Consider the following 21699-nt stretch of genomic DNA (forward strand, 5'->3'; position numbering starts at 1 on the left):
ACAAGATAAGGAACCTTAACTAAGGTTTGGAAATTCAAACCCAACAGAGTTCTCTAATTCTTTCCCACTGACTACCATAAAACACACCGATATTTGTATAACATTTGTATTGTACTTGACAGTTTCCAGAGCAGCATCACAATATCCTAATTTATTAGGAGTTGCTTTAATGAGCACAACATTTTTCCCCAACACCAGATCAAGCCTGTGACCCGCACTTTGCAGAGTGGGAAACTGAGGCTCCACGTAGTTCAGTGAGGCTCCTAAGACTGCACAAGTCAGGACTGAACAGAACTGATTGACTTGTAATCCAGTGCTCTTTTGACTATGTTGTGTGGCCTCCCAGGCATCCAGAAAAGCAAACTGCTATAAGCTGATGGTTTCAGGAAGCATTGTGCTATGGAATGAATTGTGTCCTCCTTCCTCCAAATTCATATGGCAAAGCCCTAACCCCCAATGTGACTGTATTTGGAGATGGTGACTGTATTTGGAGATGGGGCCTTTAAAGTGGTAATTAAGGTTAAATGAGGTCATAAGTGTGGGGCCCTGAGATAATAAGATTAGTGTCTTTATAAGAAGACACACTAGAGAGCTCGCTCCCTCTCTCTTTCTGTTATATCAGGACACAGCAAGAAGACAGTGGTCTAGAAGCCAAGAAGAGAGCTCTCATCAGGACCTGAATCAGCCGGCACCTTGATCTTGGGCTTCCAGCCTCCAGAACTGTGAGATATAAATGTATGTGGTTTAAGCCACCCAGTCTGTGGTATTTTGTTATAGTAGCCTGAGAAGACTAAGCCACACTGGTAAGATTAACATTAAGGTGAGGAAAATTCTGGAAAAAAAAATCATATAATGTTCGTTGGCTACAGTATAATCTAAAGTGGATAATAATATCAACTTAAAATACTGGAAACATAAAAAAGGACCAGTGGTGAAATTTCTTCTTGTAATTTCTCTGAAACCCTCTGTCCAAGACATCCAACCCTGAAGACAGACTGTGTTAAAATAGTGAGTGGTGAGTTAAGTGTCTGTAAAACAGAGACATTGTTGGGTTCAGCAACTGAAACATGAATGTTTGTGTTGTCTAAAGCTTCTCAGCCAACTTCAGTGAGCCGTACTTGAGGGGAAAAGAAAGCAGCCCCTGACATCCAGGAGCGGGCCTGGCACCATCAGCTACATCCTGGTGTTCTCCTGCTGGACATAAACACTTTCAGGGAATATCAACATCAGACAAGGTCTCTCTGTGGCTGTGATGGATCAGGACAAAATCAGGACAACCATAATCATTTCTGTGGGCAGACAAAACATGAATATTGTCCAAGCCACAAAATATCCCACATGAACATTAGCCTTTTCTGTTAATAGAAGCCACTGTCACTGCTGCTGCTTTACCAATTAGACTGCCTTCCCTAGTGGTAAGAATTATTGGGATAGGCCGGCCCCGTGGCTTAGCGGTTAAGTGCTCGAGCTCCGCTACTGGCGGCCCAGGGTTCGGATCCCAGGCGCGCACCGACGCACCGCGTCTCCGGCCATGCTGAGGCCGCGTCCCACATACAGCAACTAGAAGGCTGTGCAACTATGACATACAACTATCTACTGGGGCTTTGGGGAAAACAAAAAAAAGGAGGAGGATTGGCAATAGACGTTAGCTCAGAGCCAGTCTTCCTCAGCAAAAAGAGGAGGATTAGTATGGATGTTAGCTCAGGGCTGATCTTCCTCACACACACACACACACACAAAAACAGAATTATTGGGATACCCAAGCAGAGTTACCCCTGCTTCCAGACAGCACCCGATCCAGTGCAGAGCCCTGCTTCCTTAATCCCTCCCCAAATCACTCAGCACAAGCCCAAATCCTTTCAGTCTTTTCTAACACCTGAGACACTCCACGGTTCCCCATTCTGTCACTGCCATGAGCCATAAACCCCACATGTTCCACTACAGCTGTGTTCCTGGTGGTCTTCGGCTGGAGGACACTGACTAAGGGCAGCCGCGTTAATGTGGCCCTGACTTGCACTTCCCTCATCTTGTTTATCTCAAGAGAGCCCCTTGGTGAACACATTTTTAACGCTAATAAAGCTTGGAATTCTAACATTTACAATCCTGTTGTCAAGTTTCCTTCTGTTTTTCCTGTTGTTTTAAAGGGAGACAGAAATCAGACTCAAATGCATCAAGAGAGTTCCTCGCACTTTGAATTTTAAAGAACTGTGAGGCTCCTCCACAGTCATAGCAACTCTCTCTACTGGCTGTATTAACTCTCAGAGGTATGAAGCCAGTTAATAAATTAAGCAATATCAAATGTGAGTTTTTGCATTAATTGAAGGCATTTGTCGTTTTTTTCTATCCAGCACCCTTTCTCCACCCTCCTCTCCTCTTCTGGCTAACAGAACCTTTCTTTCCTGCGGAGAACTCACTAAAGGTGGTGTGTGCTGGGTTCCCAAACTTACCACTCCCCTCACACAATGGAGTGACCATGTGACCTTGGTCTGGCCAATCAGAAGACCTCATTCCTCTTGCTACACTGATTGGTTCAGGGAAGGCAGGGAACCCAGGCCTGGCCAATCCTGGGGCTGTTCTCCTGTTGCTATGGAAACACAGCTTCTTTCTGCCACGAGTGTGCTGAGCTGATAGCATGCACATCTGTGGCTGCCAATGGCTCTGTCAGCTACCACACGGAAAGAGGCTGTTTATGAAGACACACACAGAGAACTGACATCATTTGAGCCCCCAGATTCAGCAATGCCTGAAGCCAGGGCACTCCTGAATTTCCCAGTTATTTAAGCCAATAAATTAATTTTTTTAACCTAAATCAGTTTGAGTGGAATCTCGGTTCATTTACAAACAAGAGATAAGACCAAATAGACCTTCAAGTTTGCAATCTGATCGAGCCCAATTTGTCCATTCAGCACTACCAGGTTCCTTTATATATCAGTAGGCTCCTGCAACTGGGGGAGGGTAGTGGCCATATGTCCCCCCCATCTCAAATAAACTTGGAACTAGGTGGTATGTAACCATGAAAGCAAGTGTAAGACCCAATTCTGTTAAACCTACAAATACTTATTAGCAAGTAGACACAGGAGGAGTGAAAGAACTTGTTCTTGTACACCTGGGGAAGTTCGCATGCTCCTTTGACAAGTGTCTTGCATGGAATATTCACTCCAAAGTGGACACGATGATATTCTGACAGCAGGAGCAGCTAATTTTTAGTCAGAATCTTTTGTGAAGTGAGGGGGACAGGACCAAACACCAACAGAGCTTTGAACTCCACGTGCTGCTCCAAAGGTGCCACGTTGCTGGGCTTCATGCGACAGTTGTGGTGCCTGCAAAGTCCTTCTAGCCCACCACTTATCTTCAACACCACTCATTTCACCAATGAAAAATCATTTATCACTATGTTGATTTACGACAAATTATGCTAAATTATAAAATAATTTATGATATCATTATGCGAATTTATGAATCCACCTTTAGACTATAAACTCCTGTCTAGGGTCATTCCAAAGCTTACCGTCTCTAAAGCATGGATTTCTGATGAAGGGACTTCAAATGCTATCTAACCACCTCTGTGGTGCAGATGAAAATTAATTTACATATGCATACATCCCATTGTTCACACAGAGAATAAAACACATCTCAGACTTTAATCTTACTTAAAAGCAAATAAATCCAACACATTATCTAGAAAATTTTTCATCTATTCTGAGTCTTTGAACATACCACAAAAATGGGATCATTGGCGGCAGAATGTGGCAATGCATTTGTCCCGTTCAGGAAGGAATGAACCAAATTATGAAGGCTCATCACTCGAGAGTCCAGGGTGCCATCTGCTTTATCAAACCCTTCCAGGGCATTCCTGAGAGAAATCAGAATATCAGCAACAACAGTCATGGATAGATAAAGGTCTCTTTTTATTGGTTCCATCCTAGACAACAGTCTTCTAATTTGAGATTGGGTAGGAAAATGAGAAGCTCTGTCATAACTAATTAACTAACCAGTCACCCCAACCTTTAATGATGATCTTCTATAAGGGGACGGAACTCTTAGTCAATGTTACTTCTGCACCTGTTCAGTTGGACTATATCTCTTTTGTATACTGTATGACAATTATTTATCTTCATTTCTGTCTCCCGTGCCAGACTATGAACTCCTAGAGGGCAGAGACTGTGTTTTCTTCAGATTTTTATTGCCAGGGCTCAGCACCATGCCAAACACATGGTCTGTGATCAATAAATATTTTTTGAATTAACATATAATCCTATACTCATATTTCTCAACAAAATAGACCTGCAGCTTGACTGTGATATATTCAGCATCCTAAACATATCCCAAAATTCTCCTATCCTTCTCTTTTTTCCTCTCCCTATTTTCAGAAAATTCTAATTGTCAATTGTCCATACCCTAACTCAGTGAGCCTCAAATTTAAGCATAGGTTGGAATCATTGGAGAAAAACCCATATTTCTTGCCCGCTTCCGGAGTTTCTGATTCAGTAGGTGCAGGCTGGGTCCAAACAATTTGTAGTTCTAACCAACTCCCAGGTGACACCAGTTATGGTGGTCTAGGAGCCCCATTTTGAGAACCACTCCCTTAACTCAAATCTATATGGACGGCACTCTGTTTCAATAACATTTTTATCACAATGAAACTAATGCATACTCTGTTTCAAGACAATCTTAAATGTCACCTTTTACCTCGCCTTTGACACTACTCTGAGGGCTGTGTCCAACTCCAACACAGACTGTGAGCCCTGCTACACTGAGCACAACCTCTGCATTTAAGTTCAGTCTTCCCTGCTCCTGGCCCCAAATAGCCCATCAGTTGTATACCTTACACACAGTTATGAGAGAGAGGGAATTCGGTCTGGGAAATGACCGTGAATCTATCTATTCACCATTCTTTTTTGGAGCCCCATCCATCTTTGTTTAAAATCATTTATATCCATACATATTTCTCATAATTCTTAAGGTGTTTTTAAGGGACAAAATTATTAGTTGACTATTAAATTTCAAGTATTGTAATGTCATTGCTGTGCTGTAATTTGAGCTGCATTTAGTCTGTGTCACTCCTCTGAGATCTCAGACCCCAATATTAAGGTCCATGGATGATAAATTTTTTTAAAAAAGACAGAAAAGAAAAAGAAAGAGCATGAGCAAATATTTTTAAAATCCTATGTTTAAGGAGGTACCCTGGTTCTGAAGACTGTACCTATATAGGTTCAGAAATTAGAAATACAAAACATGGTTTTGAATAGCTAAGGTAGAAGATATTAAATCTACACTATCAATTATAGTGAGTGGATGATGACTTTCCTAACCCTGACCTCCTGTTATCCTGTCTTATCAAGAACTTCTCCATTACCTAGCTTTATACTTGGATTTCCTTCCAGTTCATTACAACCACAAGCATGAAAATCTAAAACTGTCGAAAAATGCCAGTCTAGCAGAGCTCAGAGAACCAACCTGAAGCTGAAGGTAGAGTTCTGGAAAAAAGGTGGGTTGTCAAACTTCTTGAGAGACAGACAATCTTGTATGTCTTTTAAGGTTGGCAATTTCTCACTGTTTCTTCCCCCTTGATTTCTTCTCAACAAACCTTCATAGGTTCCATTACACAGGGTGACCCGGCGGTTGTAGTCATCTAAGCTAAGATTTGTAAGATTAAAGATAATACGTCAATTCATAGATAGCATCATAACTTTGGGCCAAGCAAACCAATCATGGTCATAGTCATGATAAAATTTTATTATAGTTACCCTACAAGGGTCAAAACCACGTGGTAAAGGTACTATCTCCCAAAGTAATTATGGATTAAGGAGTTTCAAAAACATAGATCCATAAAATACCAATGCTTAAATATGAAGAATAATTACCATCCATTGGAAAGACAGTAATAATAATTACCATCACAAGGCAAGACAGTGACTCCTGTTACGTGCATTTGAATCTTAAGTAACTAAAGAGAGACTAGGGGGGCCGTGTTATACTGAGCTAAGCGAGTTTTGGCAGAAATGTCTGTGTAAAGCTGGAAAAGCATTTTAGGCAAACTGAAGGCAGATGGAGGTGGTCAGAGTAAAAACAGGTGAAACTATACGGAGGAGAGGTATTAGGAGAAATGCTGTATTAGAAAATGTTCCCAGGCAGTAGGGATGGTTATACGGTAAACACGGAGGCTAAGGAGGTTCCAGGCCCGTGAAAGACTGTAACCACATGCCTGTTAGGCTCTGGGATTCCACCATCAGAGCATTATTTCGTTGGTATAGTTAAAAATCTAAAGATGTTTCCATGTGGGTTTTAACGGGTGAGGGGATAGTGCCAGGGATGTGAGAATGGAATCAGCAACAAGCATGAGGATGAAAGAGGCCACTACCTAAAAACTAGGCAAAAAAGGCCTCCAAGGCCACATTTCCCAAGTGTGTTCTGATGAGATGGTCTGTATGATAAAGGTGCCAGGTCAGAGAAGTGTAGGCCCCTCTTGGAGAATACTAATACACTGACATAAGAAAGGCACTGAGATGTTCTAAAATTAAAAAACCTTTTTAACTCAGCATTCCTTAAATTTATTAGATCATAGAAATCTCTTTTCACATACCACCTATTAATACCCCAAAGCACTATGAGAAATGGTGCTTTACGGAATTATGCTAAGTCATGTAAAAAGCACTTATCCTGTCCCTACGTGTTGTGGAGCACTGTCTGGAGGGCTGTAGGAAAAGCTTAGGAGGTAGAAGATGGGATCCCTGCTAGCTAGGCCTAGACCCCTGAAAACACACGTGTGCCCAGCCTCAGGAGTATTGGCAACGAAGCTCTGTGCCAAAGAGCAGTCAAAATACACAGGACAGAGGAGCTAGAGTAGAGAGGTTAGAAACAGGAGCATTTTGGAGGAAACAAATGAATAAAGGAAGGCAGAGGAGGCCCTTGGGGAATCTTTTTCTGAGATGTGGCCCAGGAAAGAGAAACAAATTCAAGGAATCACTGAGGACAGAATTCTTCATGAGCTGCGGGCTGCTCATCTGATTATGTGTTCTTTGGTACTTCAGAGGTCTTTCTCCCCTGTGGTCTCACCAGCACCCTATGGTCCAGCCCTAGCAGACTGCTGCAAGAGACTTTCCTAGCTTCATATGTGATGTCCCTTCCACCTAGGACACCCACCACCCTCTCCTACATCTGGTTGAGGTCTGTGCCTCCATAAAATCTCTGGATAATTGTCTCCTCCTCTTAGATACTTTCTCTGACTCTTTTCTTGGCTTTGCACATACATCTATTGGGATATGTCTCACGTTGTTTTATAATTTGTTTACAAGCAATTTGCCTTTGTAAACATAACATGATATTTAAAAGGGAAGCTATATTTTCTTCATCCTTGTATTCCCACCACTATTATGCTGCTAGAATATGATCGGCGCTTAAGAAATACTGGCTGAATGCAGGAACTACTTCTAATTTTGAAACAGTTGATCTCAAAATGATGGCCAAGCATACTTAATTCACAAGTATGGTTTCTATACCTCTATTTTTTTGTTAAAGGGCTTAGAATTTTTAAAAATCCTACCTCCCTCAGGAAAATCATTTTCAGAAACATGTGAACAGAAGCCTACATGCATTAGAAACTGAAATATAAAGAGACTCTCCATCTCTCAGATGTAAGAAAATATGGTCTCTGGATTCCCATTGCTGGTCCATATGTGTTACCTATCACAGACAATTTCCCAGCTGGAGAATCTTGAGTTCTGACTAATCAGCGTTGGATCCTCTTGTCTTGCTGCCCCGAGAAGCTGGTCTGTACACACGTCACACTCGTTCCTCCCAGTGGCAAAGTTCCAGTAGGGCAAAGCAAAGGACTCGTTGCCAGTAAGTCGCTAGAAGCAAAGGGCATGCCTAGTCATTTAATTCATGCCATCAGATACAACAAGAAAGCATGAAAAGCAAAGACTGACATGGGTCTTCACCAAATGTGTAACAAAATTAAAAGAACCAAATGTATGGTTTTCGCCAACCTGGAGATCTCTTTCCAGCCACAACAAATGGTACCGGTGCCAGGTAACAAAGGCGGGTCCTTGGTGTGAGAAATCGATGGCCTTGTATGGGCGCCCTGGTCCTAAAACAATTGGAAAACTAATTAAAGATCACAGAATAAAGTTTTTTTTAACGTTAAACCTTACTTGGCATCTGTCTGCAGAGCCAATAAGTCCACGATGTTTTAGTCAGAAAAAATGTTTTTGTCATTTATCTCTCTGAAAACAACATCAACCACAAAACAATTTCAGAAGCAACTAGCACTTTTAGGAGAAATTCTCCTTCATCTCTCAAAAGTTTGATTGTCGACAGAGATCCAGAGAAATTCAGGTCACTGTCAGCTTTAAAAGCCCCTATTATATATCTCATTTTCAAGCAACATTTCATTAAGAGGAAATAAGAGTATCCAAAGAAATAGATCATTAAGACCTAAATGAAATATATTTTTAAAGGACACTTTCTAACCCAGTCCTTACAAATGCACACATTTATAAGGGAGGGACTAATTAATAACAAAGTAACTTCAACTGCACTTAGTCCTAATTCAGCATTTATAGAACCAAAAAGAACTTCCACGGATTTTGCCTCAGCCATCAATCAGTTACAACCACTAGCTGACAAGCATGGTTGCCGAGACTAGAAGAGAGAAAAATACATTCAAACCGATTTGGCTGGCCACTGGAACAGCCAATTTTAGTGAAAAGCTTTGGGCAGTTGAATGACCTCCTTACTGCCTGTTCCATCCTTCTTCCCTCTTTCATAACAGCTTTTGATGGTTATGTAGAAACTTTAGCTAACTTTAGTTCTTTTTCAAAGTACCTATAATAACTTCAGAGAGATGAACAGACATGAATATAAATTTAATTCCTGGATACGACCAGAAACTATAGTTTTCTTTTCCTCTTAAGAGACTACTCTCTCATAAAGCAAAAATTCCTCAGAGTGATGACAGGAAAACTATAAAGGTTTATAGCCAGAAAAGCCTTCATATCTATCGATAAAGGAAGACAGATGCTTACCTGTGGGGCAAGTTTTAAAAAGCCTCACACTGAGGAAAGACCTGCTGTCGCTGCTGTTGGCTATGTAATCCTTTTTAAATGTTTTAATGCAGGACAGAGTTTAAAGTTCTCAAAATAAAATGAGGAGGGGGAATCAAGTGATGGGGAATGAGTGACAGACACAAGGACAGGCAATTCCCAACGAGAATCCAACTATTCAAAGTGAGTGCAACCTCTCCATTCACTCCGACCCCAACGAGGGGCCCCAAAAGTGGAGAGAATTGCAAATATAGCCAAGAGCTCAGGACTGCACTGAGCAGACCTGGAACGGATTCAAGCCCTCGTGGAATTAACTGGTGTCTATGGCTTTCCACTTTCTGAAAATAACTGAGGACAAAGTTGGACCTATGAGATTAATGAAGTTCCTAACAGACAACGCCCCATTCCAAGTCCTACCCAGGCCTCAATTTTCAGGATCTGGAAGGGCAGGCCACCATTTTCTCAAGCTTCCAGCATAACTGTGGCTCAAAGGGCTAAGCTAAGCTACATTGCTGTGGCTCAGTTTCTGCTTTTCCTTGACAATACAACTCCAAAAAACCCTGGGATCCCAGCAGTGCATGGGCACCATAAACGATGACCTGAAAGTCTAAAGACTAATACATGTAAGTTTAACGAGATACACCTTCCAACACAAACACTCCAATTCTGCACAAAGAAGCTTCACGTGCTTTAGCACATGTTCCGTTAATTCCTCTAATTTGAAGAAAAGGTCAGAGAGGGCTTCCATGGCCAGATTTAGAAATGTTTTCTTCTGGAATCAAAAGGAATTTGCCTCCACTTCACCAACTCTTGCCTTTGAGGATTAATAGCTTCACAGAGAAGAGTTTAGACTTTGAACCCAAAATACAAACTGCGGGAAAGAACATTTTCAAATGTCTGCAGCCAACATGTAGGAAGAACCTGCTCCACTCTAACTTTGGGCAGCACTGGACAATTCTATGACTTTCGTAAATGTACCCTTCCTTGAGGTTGTTCTCTTGTTAATTAACTTACCTGAAATGACTTCCACCACCCCCAATCCCAAACCTATAATAATATACTTTAAGCTAAGGAAAAAACCTACCTAATAATGTATCTCTAACAGAATAATAATGGAGCCACACAAAAAAATCATAAATGCTGCAGTTGGCAATCTGTGGCTGGGTCCCATTTGGCCCAAGCAGGCCAAGCCAGTGTTGCGTGGTGATCACGTAGTCAGGGTGCGTGGTGTTCTTTGCGAGGTCTAAGGCGTCCAAGAACTGCTCCCTCTCCGGAGGAGTCAAGGAATGGATATTCTGCCGAACAACTGGTGGTTTCTTCTGATCGCAATTGGGGCCGGTCCAACCAAACTTGCAGTCCCCACAGTTATAGCCAGCAAAGTTTCCTAGTTTATTAAAAAAAAAAAAAAAAACAGAGAGAGAGAGAAAGATGGAAGAGGAAATAAGTTTATATAGTTTGGAGGACTTTTCTGAATTCGAACGCTGGGGTAGAATGGAAGAGAAGATAAAGGTGTTTACAAAAGGGCAAAGAAAGCCAATTTCTACTCTTTCCTACTCTTCTCTTGAAATGTTTGTATCTCCAAGGGGACTAAACACTGGCGAGTTCCCTAGAATATTCCCAGGAAAGAAACAGGATATGAAATGTATTACATGCTGTTATGGGCTGAACCCCCTTAAAAGTCATATGTTGAAGTCCTAACCCCCAGTACCTCAGTATATATATGACTGTATTTGGAGATAGGATATTTAAAGAGGTAATTAAGTTAAAATGAGATCATTAGAGTGGGCCCTAATGCAATATGACTGATGTCTGTATACGAAGAGGAAATTTGGACACAGATAGTTACAGAGGGAAGATCACGTGAAGGAAGACACAAGGAGAAGACAGCCAAACCTCCTGACCCCTTATCTGGGACTTCAGACCTCCAGAACTGTGACAGAAGGAATTTCTGTATGTCACCCGTGTGCGGCACTTTGTAAAGGAAGCCCTAGCAAACTAATGCGCTGCCTGCCATGCTCTCCTTCCTCTCACAAGTCATGCTGGAAGGGGTCCCTTCCTATGTCCTCTCCACGTCCCCACCTGGGGCCCGAGCATCAGCCTCAGATGTCACTGCTGAGCCCCTGCTATCCAGCGGCACACACAAAAGGGCTGAAACAAAACAGTTCATTGATTTAGAGAAAGAACAGAATATACACCAAGCTAAAGGTGGAACCAAAATAAATAAGCTGATCTCCAGGAATTTAGGTGAACTCTGACATTAAAAAAGCCGGTTTATTTCACAAAGGAGACCGAGTTAAGACAAAATCAATGGCAGCTGGCAGGTCGTAAATGTGAATTCGCTCCCATGGTGTCAGCAAGTGTAGATCACTGCAGGGGTCCCTGTCGGTTGCACAAATGTCTCTGCTTTATCAACCGAGAGACTGAGTGTTAGTCATCTCAAGCTCTAAGCATCTTTCTGATTAGCATCTAAAGTTTAAATTATTTTAGCTTGCCCTTGACTTTTCCCATTTTAGGCTCAATTATTGCTTTTGTGTGACCAGCACCTCATTCCTTAGGTGGTGATATTAGAGAGTAAATATTTAAATATTATTGGAGTGAAATGTTGAACAAAAGGGGATAATGACGTTTATCTCCCAAGAGATTAGAGAGTTTTGTACGGTGTTTAACGGGGGTGACCTGCCCCCTTGCTCTCCTCCTGCACCTCCCGCTCCCAGCCCTTTCTGCTTGCTCTTCCTTCTGTCTGCAACACTTTTCCCTCATAGTCTCCCTAAATTCCTCTTTGCCTGGGTTACCTACTCCTCCTTTAAGCTTCACAATGGGTCCTCTGCAAGGTCATCCTTGATTCCACACGTCAGGGTCAGGTGCTCCCATGCTGTGCCCCCTGCGTATGTATCCCATGTTCCCCTTTCAATGAATTGATCACACCAACTGGAATCATCTACTTGTCTCAGCTACAGGCAATGGAGCTGTGCTCGGCCTTGTGCAATATGAGTATTTGTTGAATGAGTGAAAGAAGTACAAAGCCAAATCACCATGATGTATGCTTTAAATCTCTTACAATTTTAGTTGTCGATTATACCTCAATAGAATTGAAATTTAAAAAGAGATTTTAATTCAAAAAAGAAGGACAGAAGTATAAAGCATGTAGTAGAAAAGTCAATAAACATAAAATTTCTTCTTCCTTTCTCCCCTTATCCTTGTGGATTAGAAAGAAAAACGGGCCCTGTAAATAATTTGGATAAACTTTAAGTACCAAAATAGGGTAAGTAAAAAATACTATGACCGTAGTAGAGAGAAGGTTATTTGGAGTGTTAAAGGAAAAGAAAATTTTCTAATAGCATGGAAACAAAATGATTAGCACTTGTACTATGTAAAGAAAATGCACAGGCATCCTTTTCTATTAACCCAATGGATTTTTTTATGGTTAAAGAAAATGTTCTTAAAAATATCATAAGTAGGAAGAGTTTTTTTAAGTAATTGGTTATTTGGGTTCTATGCTCTTTGTCACATAGAAAATAGTCTATCTACTCTTACGTAACTCAATTATCTCAATTTCCTGTTTCTACACCATATGAGAACACAAGTAAAAAAATAGTTAAAAGGAAAAATTCTAGTAGTCCCAAGACTGAAAATCATGTTTTTGAATAGTTCGAGTTAGACATTAAATTTTATGTTGATTACTGGAGTGAAGCTACTGAATACAATTATTTAACCAATATTTATTGAGTAGCTACTATAGGATCAGATCCTGTGCAAGGTGCTTCAGGCTTTGTAGAGTTTGGAGTCTATTTATTTTCCCTCAGGGAACCTAGTAAAATTGTATAGTATCTATTTTTAAAACATCTTTGATTACAACATATCCCCTACTCTGGCAGCTTTTACAAAAATAAAATATTTTTTGAGGAGTAATTGAATGAAATGCACCTGAAGAATACTAACCACCCAAACTTCCAGCTGTTTGCCTATTGCCTGATGACTGGAGGAGAATGTATATTCACAACTCTACAATAGGAGAGTAATTCTTTCCTTCAAAATGCTAAGAAATAGCACACCTAAATTTTGTAATAATAAATTCAATACATTTCTACATTTAAAGACATAAAACTTGTCTTTGAATTTTAGGGTCTCATTGTTGAAACTGAGTAATTCATAACTTAGGCTGTGAGTTTTACGATTCCTGCACTTTCTTGACCACAATTCTTTTTCATTGCTAGAAACAAAATTACCAATAACTAATTATCTCCCTCATTCATTTATTCAACAAATAATTTATTAACACCTACTACCTAGGGGCAGTCAAAACTAAGCAAGCCTCCCTCTGCTCTCACAGATTTATTTCCGTTCAAATTGTCACAGTTGGTAACTTTGGACTTACCCTCTCAGAGCCTGTCGTTTTGGGATAAGAGTTCTACTTCATAGGGTTCTTATGGAAAACAAGTATGTTAATAGATTAGAGCACTTAGAACAGTATCTGGTCCATAGTAAGTTCTATATTAAGTGTTATTATTACTAGTATTATTAGATACTATTTATCAAGCAGTGTTGTATTAGCATTTGTTTCATATCTGGCTTACTTATCCACTAACCTGTGGACACAATAAAGATCATGCCGGGTTTTTTCCTCTTTGTGCCTGAAGGGCCTAACATAATTGGTGCTAAATAAACATTGGTTTGGTGGCTGATGAAGGAATCCATGAATAATTGAATAAAAGGCATTAGGCACTAGAGGACACAAATATAAACAAGGCACAGTGCCTTCATCCAGTGGAGATGAAGGGCATGTGCACAATGAAATATAGACACAAGTCTAACTGTGGGAAAGTGAAAACAGGAATAAACCAAGTGCCATGGACGCAAAAGACAAAATGACCAATTCTGATTCAGAAGACCAGAGATGCTTCACATCTCTTTTCACAAAACCAGAGTTGCCCCCCAAAAGCAATGTAGACGTATTAATAAGAAAACATTTGTTTGGATTTGAGCTCGCCTAGGACCCAGAAATGTAGTCAATAAAAAAATTCCTTTTCCAGCATGTCTCAGAGAAAATACACCAAAGCTCTGCAGTCAGGTCCCTTTCATGTCCGAGCTTCTAAACCTGATCTAAAGAATTTGTTATTCTGCTGAAGACAACTGAAAAGTGCAGCAACATGAACGCATAGCACACAAAATGTTTATTTCATTAATATATATTTCTTAGTAGTTCCTCGCATCAAATTGAACATGAGTTCATTTTTTCCGTTAATCCACTAATAGCAGTAGCAAAAAATTTAAGAGGGGCCTTTTAGAAAAGATTGCTTTATCTTACTGGGAAATGAAGAGAGAAAAATAAAGGATCCCTAGATGATACCAGTCTATATCATTGATATTGTGCCCTTGAGCAAAAATTAAATTTAAAAAGTCAAAGTGCTTTACCTACTTAGGACTGGGATAATAGTGGAAAGAGTGAGAACAACCAAACAGTGCACGTTCCTACACGAACTGCCTCAGCTCAAACTCAGGAGGCTATTAGACTAAATAAGCTTAAAGATCACCGATTAGGGAATTTACAAGGAGCTCTAAATAGCCTATTCCTTTTAATTAGAGATTCTATTATTTTAATAACAATACTTCATACTCACTCAGGGCCTTTCATCTACGGAGCTCAAAAGGATTTTACAAGTGTGGTTTCATCATTATCCCCATTTCAGAGATTGGAAAATGGAGGCACTTAGTCACTTGTACAAACAAGGAGTTCTCAGACAACTGTTCAAAAACAGTTTAGTGCGCATGTTTTTCAAAAGTCCAAAGACACAACTGCAACTGGTGTATTCACAGAAATGCCGACTGGCAGGTAAGACTTGTAAGGTGAACAGCTAAAGCCAAAATTCAGCTCTTTCTGACAATTAACTTCAGTAATTTTTTTGTTTCTATTTATTCCTACAAAGAATAAAGAAGTTCTCTCTAGAGAATTTGAGCACACAATTTAGGGTTTTTCCCCTTCAGAGTTTGTATTTATTTCTCTGTATTCAGCTAAAATCTTTTACCAGCTTCAAAATCATGAAGACTATGGTGTGTTTATTTTATTCTTTTTTTAATTTTATTGTGGTAAGATCACTTAACATGAGATGTAGCCTCTTAACCTATCTTTTTTTTTTTTTTTTGGTGAGGAAGATCAGCTCTGAACTAACATCCAATGCCAATCCCCCACCTTTTTGCTGAGGAAGATTGGCCCTGGGCTAACATTTGTGCCCATCTTCCTCTACTTTATATGGGACGCCGCCACAGCATGGCTTGACAAGCAGTGCATCGGTGCACGCCAGGGATGCGACGACCCCCAAGCTGCCACAGCGGAGCACGCGCACTTAACCACTGCGCCACCAGGCTGTCCCCTTAACCTATCTTTAAATGTAAAATACATTATTGTGGACTCTTCAATGTTGTACAAATCTCTAGAACTTATTCATCTTGATTAAGTGAAACTTTATGCCCATTTATTAATAACTCCCATCCCCCTCCCCTGGCCCCTGATAACCAGTATTCCACTCTTTGATTCTATTAATTTGACTATTTTAGATACCTCAAATAAGTGGAATTATGCAGTATTTGTCTTTCTGTGACTGGTTTATTTCACACAATGTAATGTACTCCAAGTTCATCCATGTCGTTGCATATTGCAGAATTTTCTTCTTTTTTAAGGCTGAATGGTATTCAGTTGTATACATATACCACTAGGCTAGGATGTGGAGAAATTGAAACCCTTATGTTCTATTGGTGGGAATGCAAAATGGTGCAGCTGCTATGGAAAACAGTATGGTGGTACCTCAAAAAATTAAAAATAGAACTATCATATGATCCAGCAATCCCACTTCTGGGTATTTAACCATAAGAATTGAAATCAAGATCTTAAAGAGATATTAGCATTTCTATGTTCACTGCAGTACTATTTGCAATAGCCAAGACGTGGAAACAACCCAAATGCTCATTGACAGATGCATGGAGTGTTTATTTTTCCATTGAATTAACAAAGTTCAGAGTGATCAATAGTCTGGTTGCCAGAAGCTAATCTACCTTTCTTCCTTAATAAATTTTGGGTGACCTCAGAAGAATCCCAGGGATCCTATTTGCAAAAGAATTATGGAGCTACCAGAGAAGAGGGCTTCAGGGCATTCAAGATCAGGTTTAAATTCTGAAGACTGCCTCCCAAACCATGAAAAAGCTACCCTAGGAAGACAGTCAGCTCTCTCTTTGGGGAAGAATAAACTGAAGGATATGTGCCTTGCTTTGGGACATATGACACATCACAGTGATTATTGTGCACACTAAATACCTTTCCAGCTCAGCCGCTAAGGACTAAGTCTGGCACTCTGAGACTCAAGGAAAAAAACATCCAGCCAACATAAGTGGAGCCATCCAAAGTTAGGATGGAAAGAGCTATGGTCCTGAATGAGTCTAGACAGATCAAATCATGGAGGAAGGGAAGCGAGCCACAGCCCAGGAGTGGGTCTTGGGGGATAGTCATGGTCTTGACAATGGTTGGAGATGGAGATTATACACCCTGAGGAAGCTCTGCTCCTTGGACTGACCTGTAGATCTGTGATGTCCTTACAGCCTAGACTTACAGGACAGGCCCTGTTTCTGGCCCACTGTCTCTTAGGTATGTTTATCCTCCTCAGAGCAGGGGAATCCCTTTTTATATCTTGAACGTAGGTCACTGTGACCCAAAACTCCTGTCACTTCTGGAGGAATATTTGTAAGCATTCCCTCAGGAAACAGAGATTGCAATTATCCCTTCTATTCTGCCATTTTCTATTTTTCCCTTCCCCACCTGTTTTAAAAAAACTTACTAGCCAGGTCAAAAAAATAAAATAGATGGGATGATAAGAAGAGTTAACAGTTACATCTGATTTCCTAATACCTTCTGCCCCAGGATTCTGTAAAACGGAGATTCCCAATCTTTGTAAGTTGTGTCGCTCTATCATTGATTGACCTGGAAATAAGTGTTCTAGAAGATTTTTGAGTCATGGACAAAGAAGTTACTGTGCTGTGTGGTTTCCAATCGCACAGGTAGTATGAGACCTGCTGCTTCTCAGACTGAAAAGCCGTGAGAATCTAAGAAACAATGTCTATAGAAGCAAATGCTCGATTAGAAAAAAGTGGATAGCATACATTCAATATGCTATTTAAAACTTTTGTCACAACGAATACTCAGAGCAAAACTAACAGTTCCTTTGAATCACAGAATTAACACTATGACTACAAAATAATTATAAAGCCAGAATTTTTTAAAAGTTAAAAAAATCTAGCATCTTTCCTCCATGAACATCACAGTTCTTTTACATTCCCTTGGTTTACCTTTTTATACCCTTACGTAGCTCAGATATCTCTATTTTCCTCTGTTCCAGCATCTTATGAGAACATAAGTAAAAAAATAATATAAAAAGGAAAAATTCTTATGCAGCTGGATATTGTAGACCAGTGTCCACGGGCTTTGCTAAAGTTGCTGCTGATGTTTTTTGTGTTTCAAATGCCTTACCAGCCTTTGGGTGTCTATCTCTGCTGTTCACGGTCGCTGAACAGTGGAGGGAGCACTACTGAGGTGGATTTGAGAAGGCTCAGAGGAGCCAAAAGAATAAGAAATGCACAGAGATGTCAAAGAATGGGTAATAAGGGAGACCAAGGTCTAAAAGAGGGACACTGAGCAAATGTTGAAATGCCCACATCAAACCCAGACAAGAGTGAAAAAGCATTATTATAGCCCCCTTCCCCAGCACACTTGAGAAAGTTCTGTCCTCCCACGTCTCTCCAACTTTGGCAAAGTCACAACCCAGTCATAACCTTAACGAGCAAGATACACCCTGCTTGAGACCTGTTCAAATCATTAGAAACGCTGAGACTAGGACTACAGAACACCTGCCTTTGATGCCTGTCTTTCAGTTGCCAAGCCTTGCCCACCCGCCTCTTAGAACAAGTGCAAACCCGTTACAGAAGGAGAAGGCACCGAATTGATCTTGAAAGGACTTGCTCTGAGTTTCAAAGCTGACTCTTGAGCTCTTTAGCTTCCTTTTCCAACAAACAAGGCAAGGGTATGTTGGCATGAGTTCATATAACCAGGCTTGGCCCACGTAATATTTATTTAGTTTCCATAATTAGATATATAGAGGATGTGAAAAATAAACCAAGACACCAGCCTTACTCAATTTGCTGCCTACAGAAAACAAACTTGGTTTGCCTTCCAAAGCCTAGTCTAACAGTCACAAGAGTCTCAGCTCTTCCTTAGAAGAGGCTCCCTTCCCAGCTGGCCCTTCCCCACCGAACTCAGAGCATGCAGGGTCTGCCCACAGGGGTCCCCCTCACCTGTGCACTTGCAGGTCCGGTCAAAGAACTTCCTTGGCCAGCGTTCTCGGTCATCCTGGTTGCGCAGGACATAAGGACCACTCCAGGGCCTGGTGTCAGCTTGCACCTCTGTGCACTGGCCCCGGCCCTCCTGAGAGCCGCAGACGTTGGCCGGCTCCACGCCCAGCGGCGGGCAGCACTCCTTGGCCAGCAGGCTGCCCACCGTCATGCAGGCCCGGGGGAACTGTGCCCAGGCTCCAGGCGGGATTCCACAGCCCAGCCAGCGGAGCAGCAGCCCCCACCAAAGGGGGCTCATGGCTTTATAATCCGGAGAACTCGCTCGCTTTCCGCTCCTTGCTTCTATCCTGCCTTTCTCCTTGCCTTCCACTCTTGAGCTCTGGAACATTCACTCAGTTTTTGATTTTGGAGGGTTTTTTTTTTTTTTTTGGTATATTTTTGTTTTTCTTTCTATTCCTCTCCTCTTTAAAAAATACTCACAAAAATCACAGAACCCACGAATATGCACATGTGTACGTGCACATGCAAAGGCTGTTTTATGTGATTCAAACAACTAAAACAAATTTAATTCCATTAGAAGCATCTCTAACAGCCAGATTTAATGAGGGTAGTGCTTCCCACCATCTTCCCCTGTTAAATCAGGCTCTGTCTAATTGAGTTAATTTACGGAGAGCCCCAGTTATAAGACTTATTATGCTGGTATTTCTAAACCCCTCCTTTCCTCTCTTTGCCCATGACTTTAATTGCCTTGAACTCAGTTCAAAAGCCAATCGCCGTGCTGCCTTTATTCTATCTGACTTGCCAAGCCACGAGGCCTTGTAGGTTTGTGTAAGGGCTGGGAGAAGCCATCATTAGGGGGATTAGTATTACAGAAATCCTCATCGTTAGCACATGACCCAAAGTGCACAGTGAAGTAGATAAAGTTTCTGGCTTTGTTTCAAGAGGGCAAAACCATCTTCATTATCTGGGCTCATGTGCTCCAGCCAAGCTTGTGACCTCAGACTTCCCGGGGAGTCAATAGATGCAGTGAGCTCGTTGTCAAAGGCCCTTTATAGACAAGTGCGCATTGCTAACTACATTTCACTCCTGACTGCCTCCTGACGTGCTAGAAAGGCCACTACAGGAGGTCACACAACTTCAGAAATAAAGAAACATTTATTTAGGGCTGACGTACAAGTAATTGCTTTGTTCCACAATTAGGGACCCTCTTCCCTCCAAATAATAATGTACTATTCTCCTATTCTGCACATCTATGCAGCAGGTTTTTTTTTAATTACATAAAGTACCACGCCACCAGAAATTCAAAATTTTCATCGGCTGATTGTGAGGAAGGCAGCAGGACAATTTGGAGCAAGGGCTTGCAAGTGACATCTTTTCATTTATGTTAAAGTTAAGCATTGCCAATCTTCAATCTAGAAGGCAAAGCCTCCTCCAGTACTTCTGGGGGCAGCGAGGGGAGCGTCCAGATCAGCAACGGTGGCCGCTGTCAGAGCATCCATTTACCGCTTCATGGTCGAAGCAGGACCATCTTAGTGCCAAAAGGGTCTGTACAGACAGCTGGTGTGAAACTAGTTCAGTTTCTAAGAATATTTTATATTGGGGCATAAAGATAAAGAACGTTATGTTCCAAAGCAAAATCCTAAGGTTAAAAATATTTTTATATAGATGTTCCTGCCCCTTGTACTTCTGTGTCACCCCCATGACATTAAGTTGTTGTGACTAATTAAATGGCAGTTCTCAACTCTGGCTCTGCACCAATGCCAGCCAGTCAGTACCCCAAGCCCATTGAAGCAGAATCTCTGAGACTATGGCCCAGACTTCAGCAATTTTCTTTTTTTTTCTGTGAGGAAGATTGGCCCTGAGCTAACATCTATTGCCAATCTTCCTCTTTTTGCTTGAGGAAGATTATTGCTGAGCTAACGTCTGTGCTAATTCCCCTCTATTTTGTATGTAGGATGCCACCACAGTATGGCTTGATGAGTGGTGCATAGGTCCACAACCCAGATCCAAACCTGCAAACCCTGGACGGCTGAAGCAGAGCACACGGACTTAACCACTATGCCACCAGGCCAGCTTATTTAGTATTTTTTATAAGTTCTCCAGGCAGTCAGAGTTGAGAATCACTGGGTCGGAATAAAGCACAGCTCTAAAAGATATGTTAGAATAGAGTCAGCTAGAAAATTCTATGTGTATGAGTTTTCCCAGGCTGCCTTAACAAATTACCACAAACTGGGTGGCTTAAAATAGCAGAAATTTATTATCTCACAGTTCTGAAGGCCAGAAGTCCAAAATCAGTGTGTCCACAGGGCTTTGCTCCCTCTGAAGGCTCCCGAGGAAAATCTTTCTTGCCTCTTCTAGCTTCTGGTGGCTGTTGCCATTCCTCGGCTTTCTTGGTTTTGAGGCGACTTCATTCCAATCTCTGCATAGCCACATGGCCTCCTCCTCTTGTGTCTGTGTCTCTCCTCCATGTGTCTGTTATAAGGACACTTGTTGCTGGACTTAGGGACTACCTGGATAATCCAGGACAATCTCATCTTGAGTTTCTTAACTTAATTACATCTGCAAAGACCCTTTTACCAAATAAGGTCACCTTCACAGGTTCTGGGGCGTGGACATATCTTCTTGGATGCCACATTCAACCCACTACATCATGGCTGTGAATCGTGAATAATACTAGAATTGTAGTATCTCAGAGTTGGAAGGGTGTTTTGGAGCTCGTTCATTCATTCCATGTGTATTTGTTGACCCACATCATGCCAACATTGTGACACTGTGCGATTTCATTCTATGTTTCGTGAAACCCTGGATTCCATAATATTAGATTCAAATTTCTTGGATACTGATGCTGACGGCATCAACAATGCTCATGTCAGAATGCCCCCAGGTCTAGGTCCTGGGATTTCTTTTCTTTCATAACAACTCTCGCTACATAAATCACATAGTCTGGGGCTTTATATGCAGGCTATCATGATGCCCCAAAATTACAACCCTGGCCCTGACCTCAGCTGTGAAGTTGAACTTCCTACTTGACCTCTCCACTTGGAGGTCTAAACATCTCTCCCTTAATATGTTCAAAGCAGAACTTTGGTCTCACCTCCCAAATTTGTCCCACCATTAATCTTCTCCATCTTAATAAAGAGCACCACCACTATTCTATAAGCAGTCCTTGATTATTCTTCTTCTCACCTCCCTCATATATGCTTCCCACTGCGCTTAGAGTAAAATCCAAGGTCCTTTCCACGCACTACTCAAAATGTGGTCCATGGATCTGTGAAGTGTATTCCCCGTGTGTGTCAAGATAAGTACAATTGAGAGTCAGCGTTTA

The 21699-nt window shown here is 41.3% G+C and overlaps 1 protein-coding gene across 1 annotated transcript in view; it reads right to left on the reverse strand.

Annotated features, from left to right (window-relative positions):
* Window positions 1–18672, reverse strand: part of DCT (dopachrome tautomerase) — a 38395-nt gene extending 19723 nt beyond the window's left edge. The window contains exons 1-6 of the mRNA XM_058548373.1: window positions 18378–18672; window positions 10129–10428; window positions 7989–8089; window positions 7684–7850; window positions 5458–5637; window positions 3718–3853 (exon numbers count right to left, since the gene is read on the reverse strand). Of these exons, the coding sequence (XP_058404356.1) occupies window positions 3718–3853; window positions 5458–5637; window positions 7684–7850; window positions 7989–8089; window positions 10129–10428; window positions 18378–18672 (1179 nt within the window). The remainder of the gene's footprint in view (window positions 1–3717; window positions 3854–5457; window positions 5638–7683; window positions 7851–7988; window positions 8090–10128; window positions 10429–18377) is intronic.
* Window positions 18673–21699: the final 3027 nt, after the last annotated feature.

This window comes from Diceros bicornis, chromosome 9 (assembly GCF_020826845.1).
Source record: "Diceros bicornis minor isolate mBicDic1 chromosome 9, mDicBic1.mat.cur, whole genome shotgun sequence".
Taxonomy (NCBI): domain Eukaryota; kingdom Metazoa; phylum Chordata; class Mammalia; order Perissodactyla; family Rhinocerotidae; genus Diceros; species Diceros bicornis.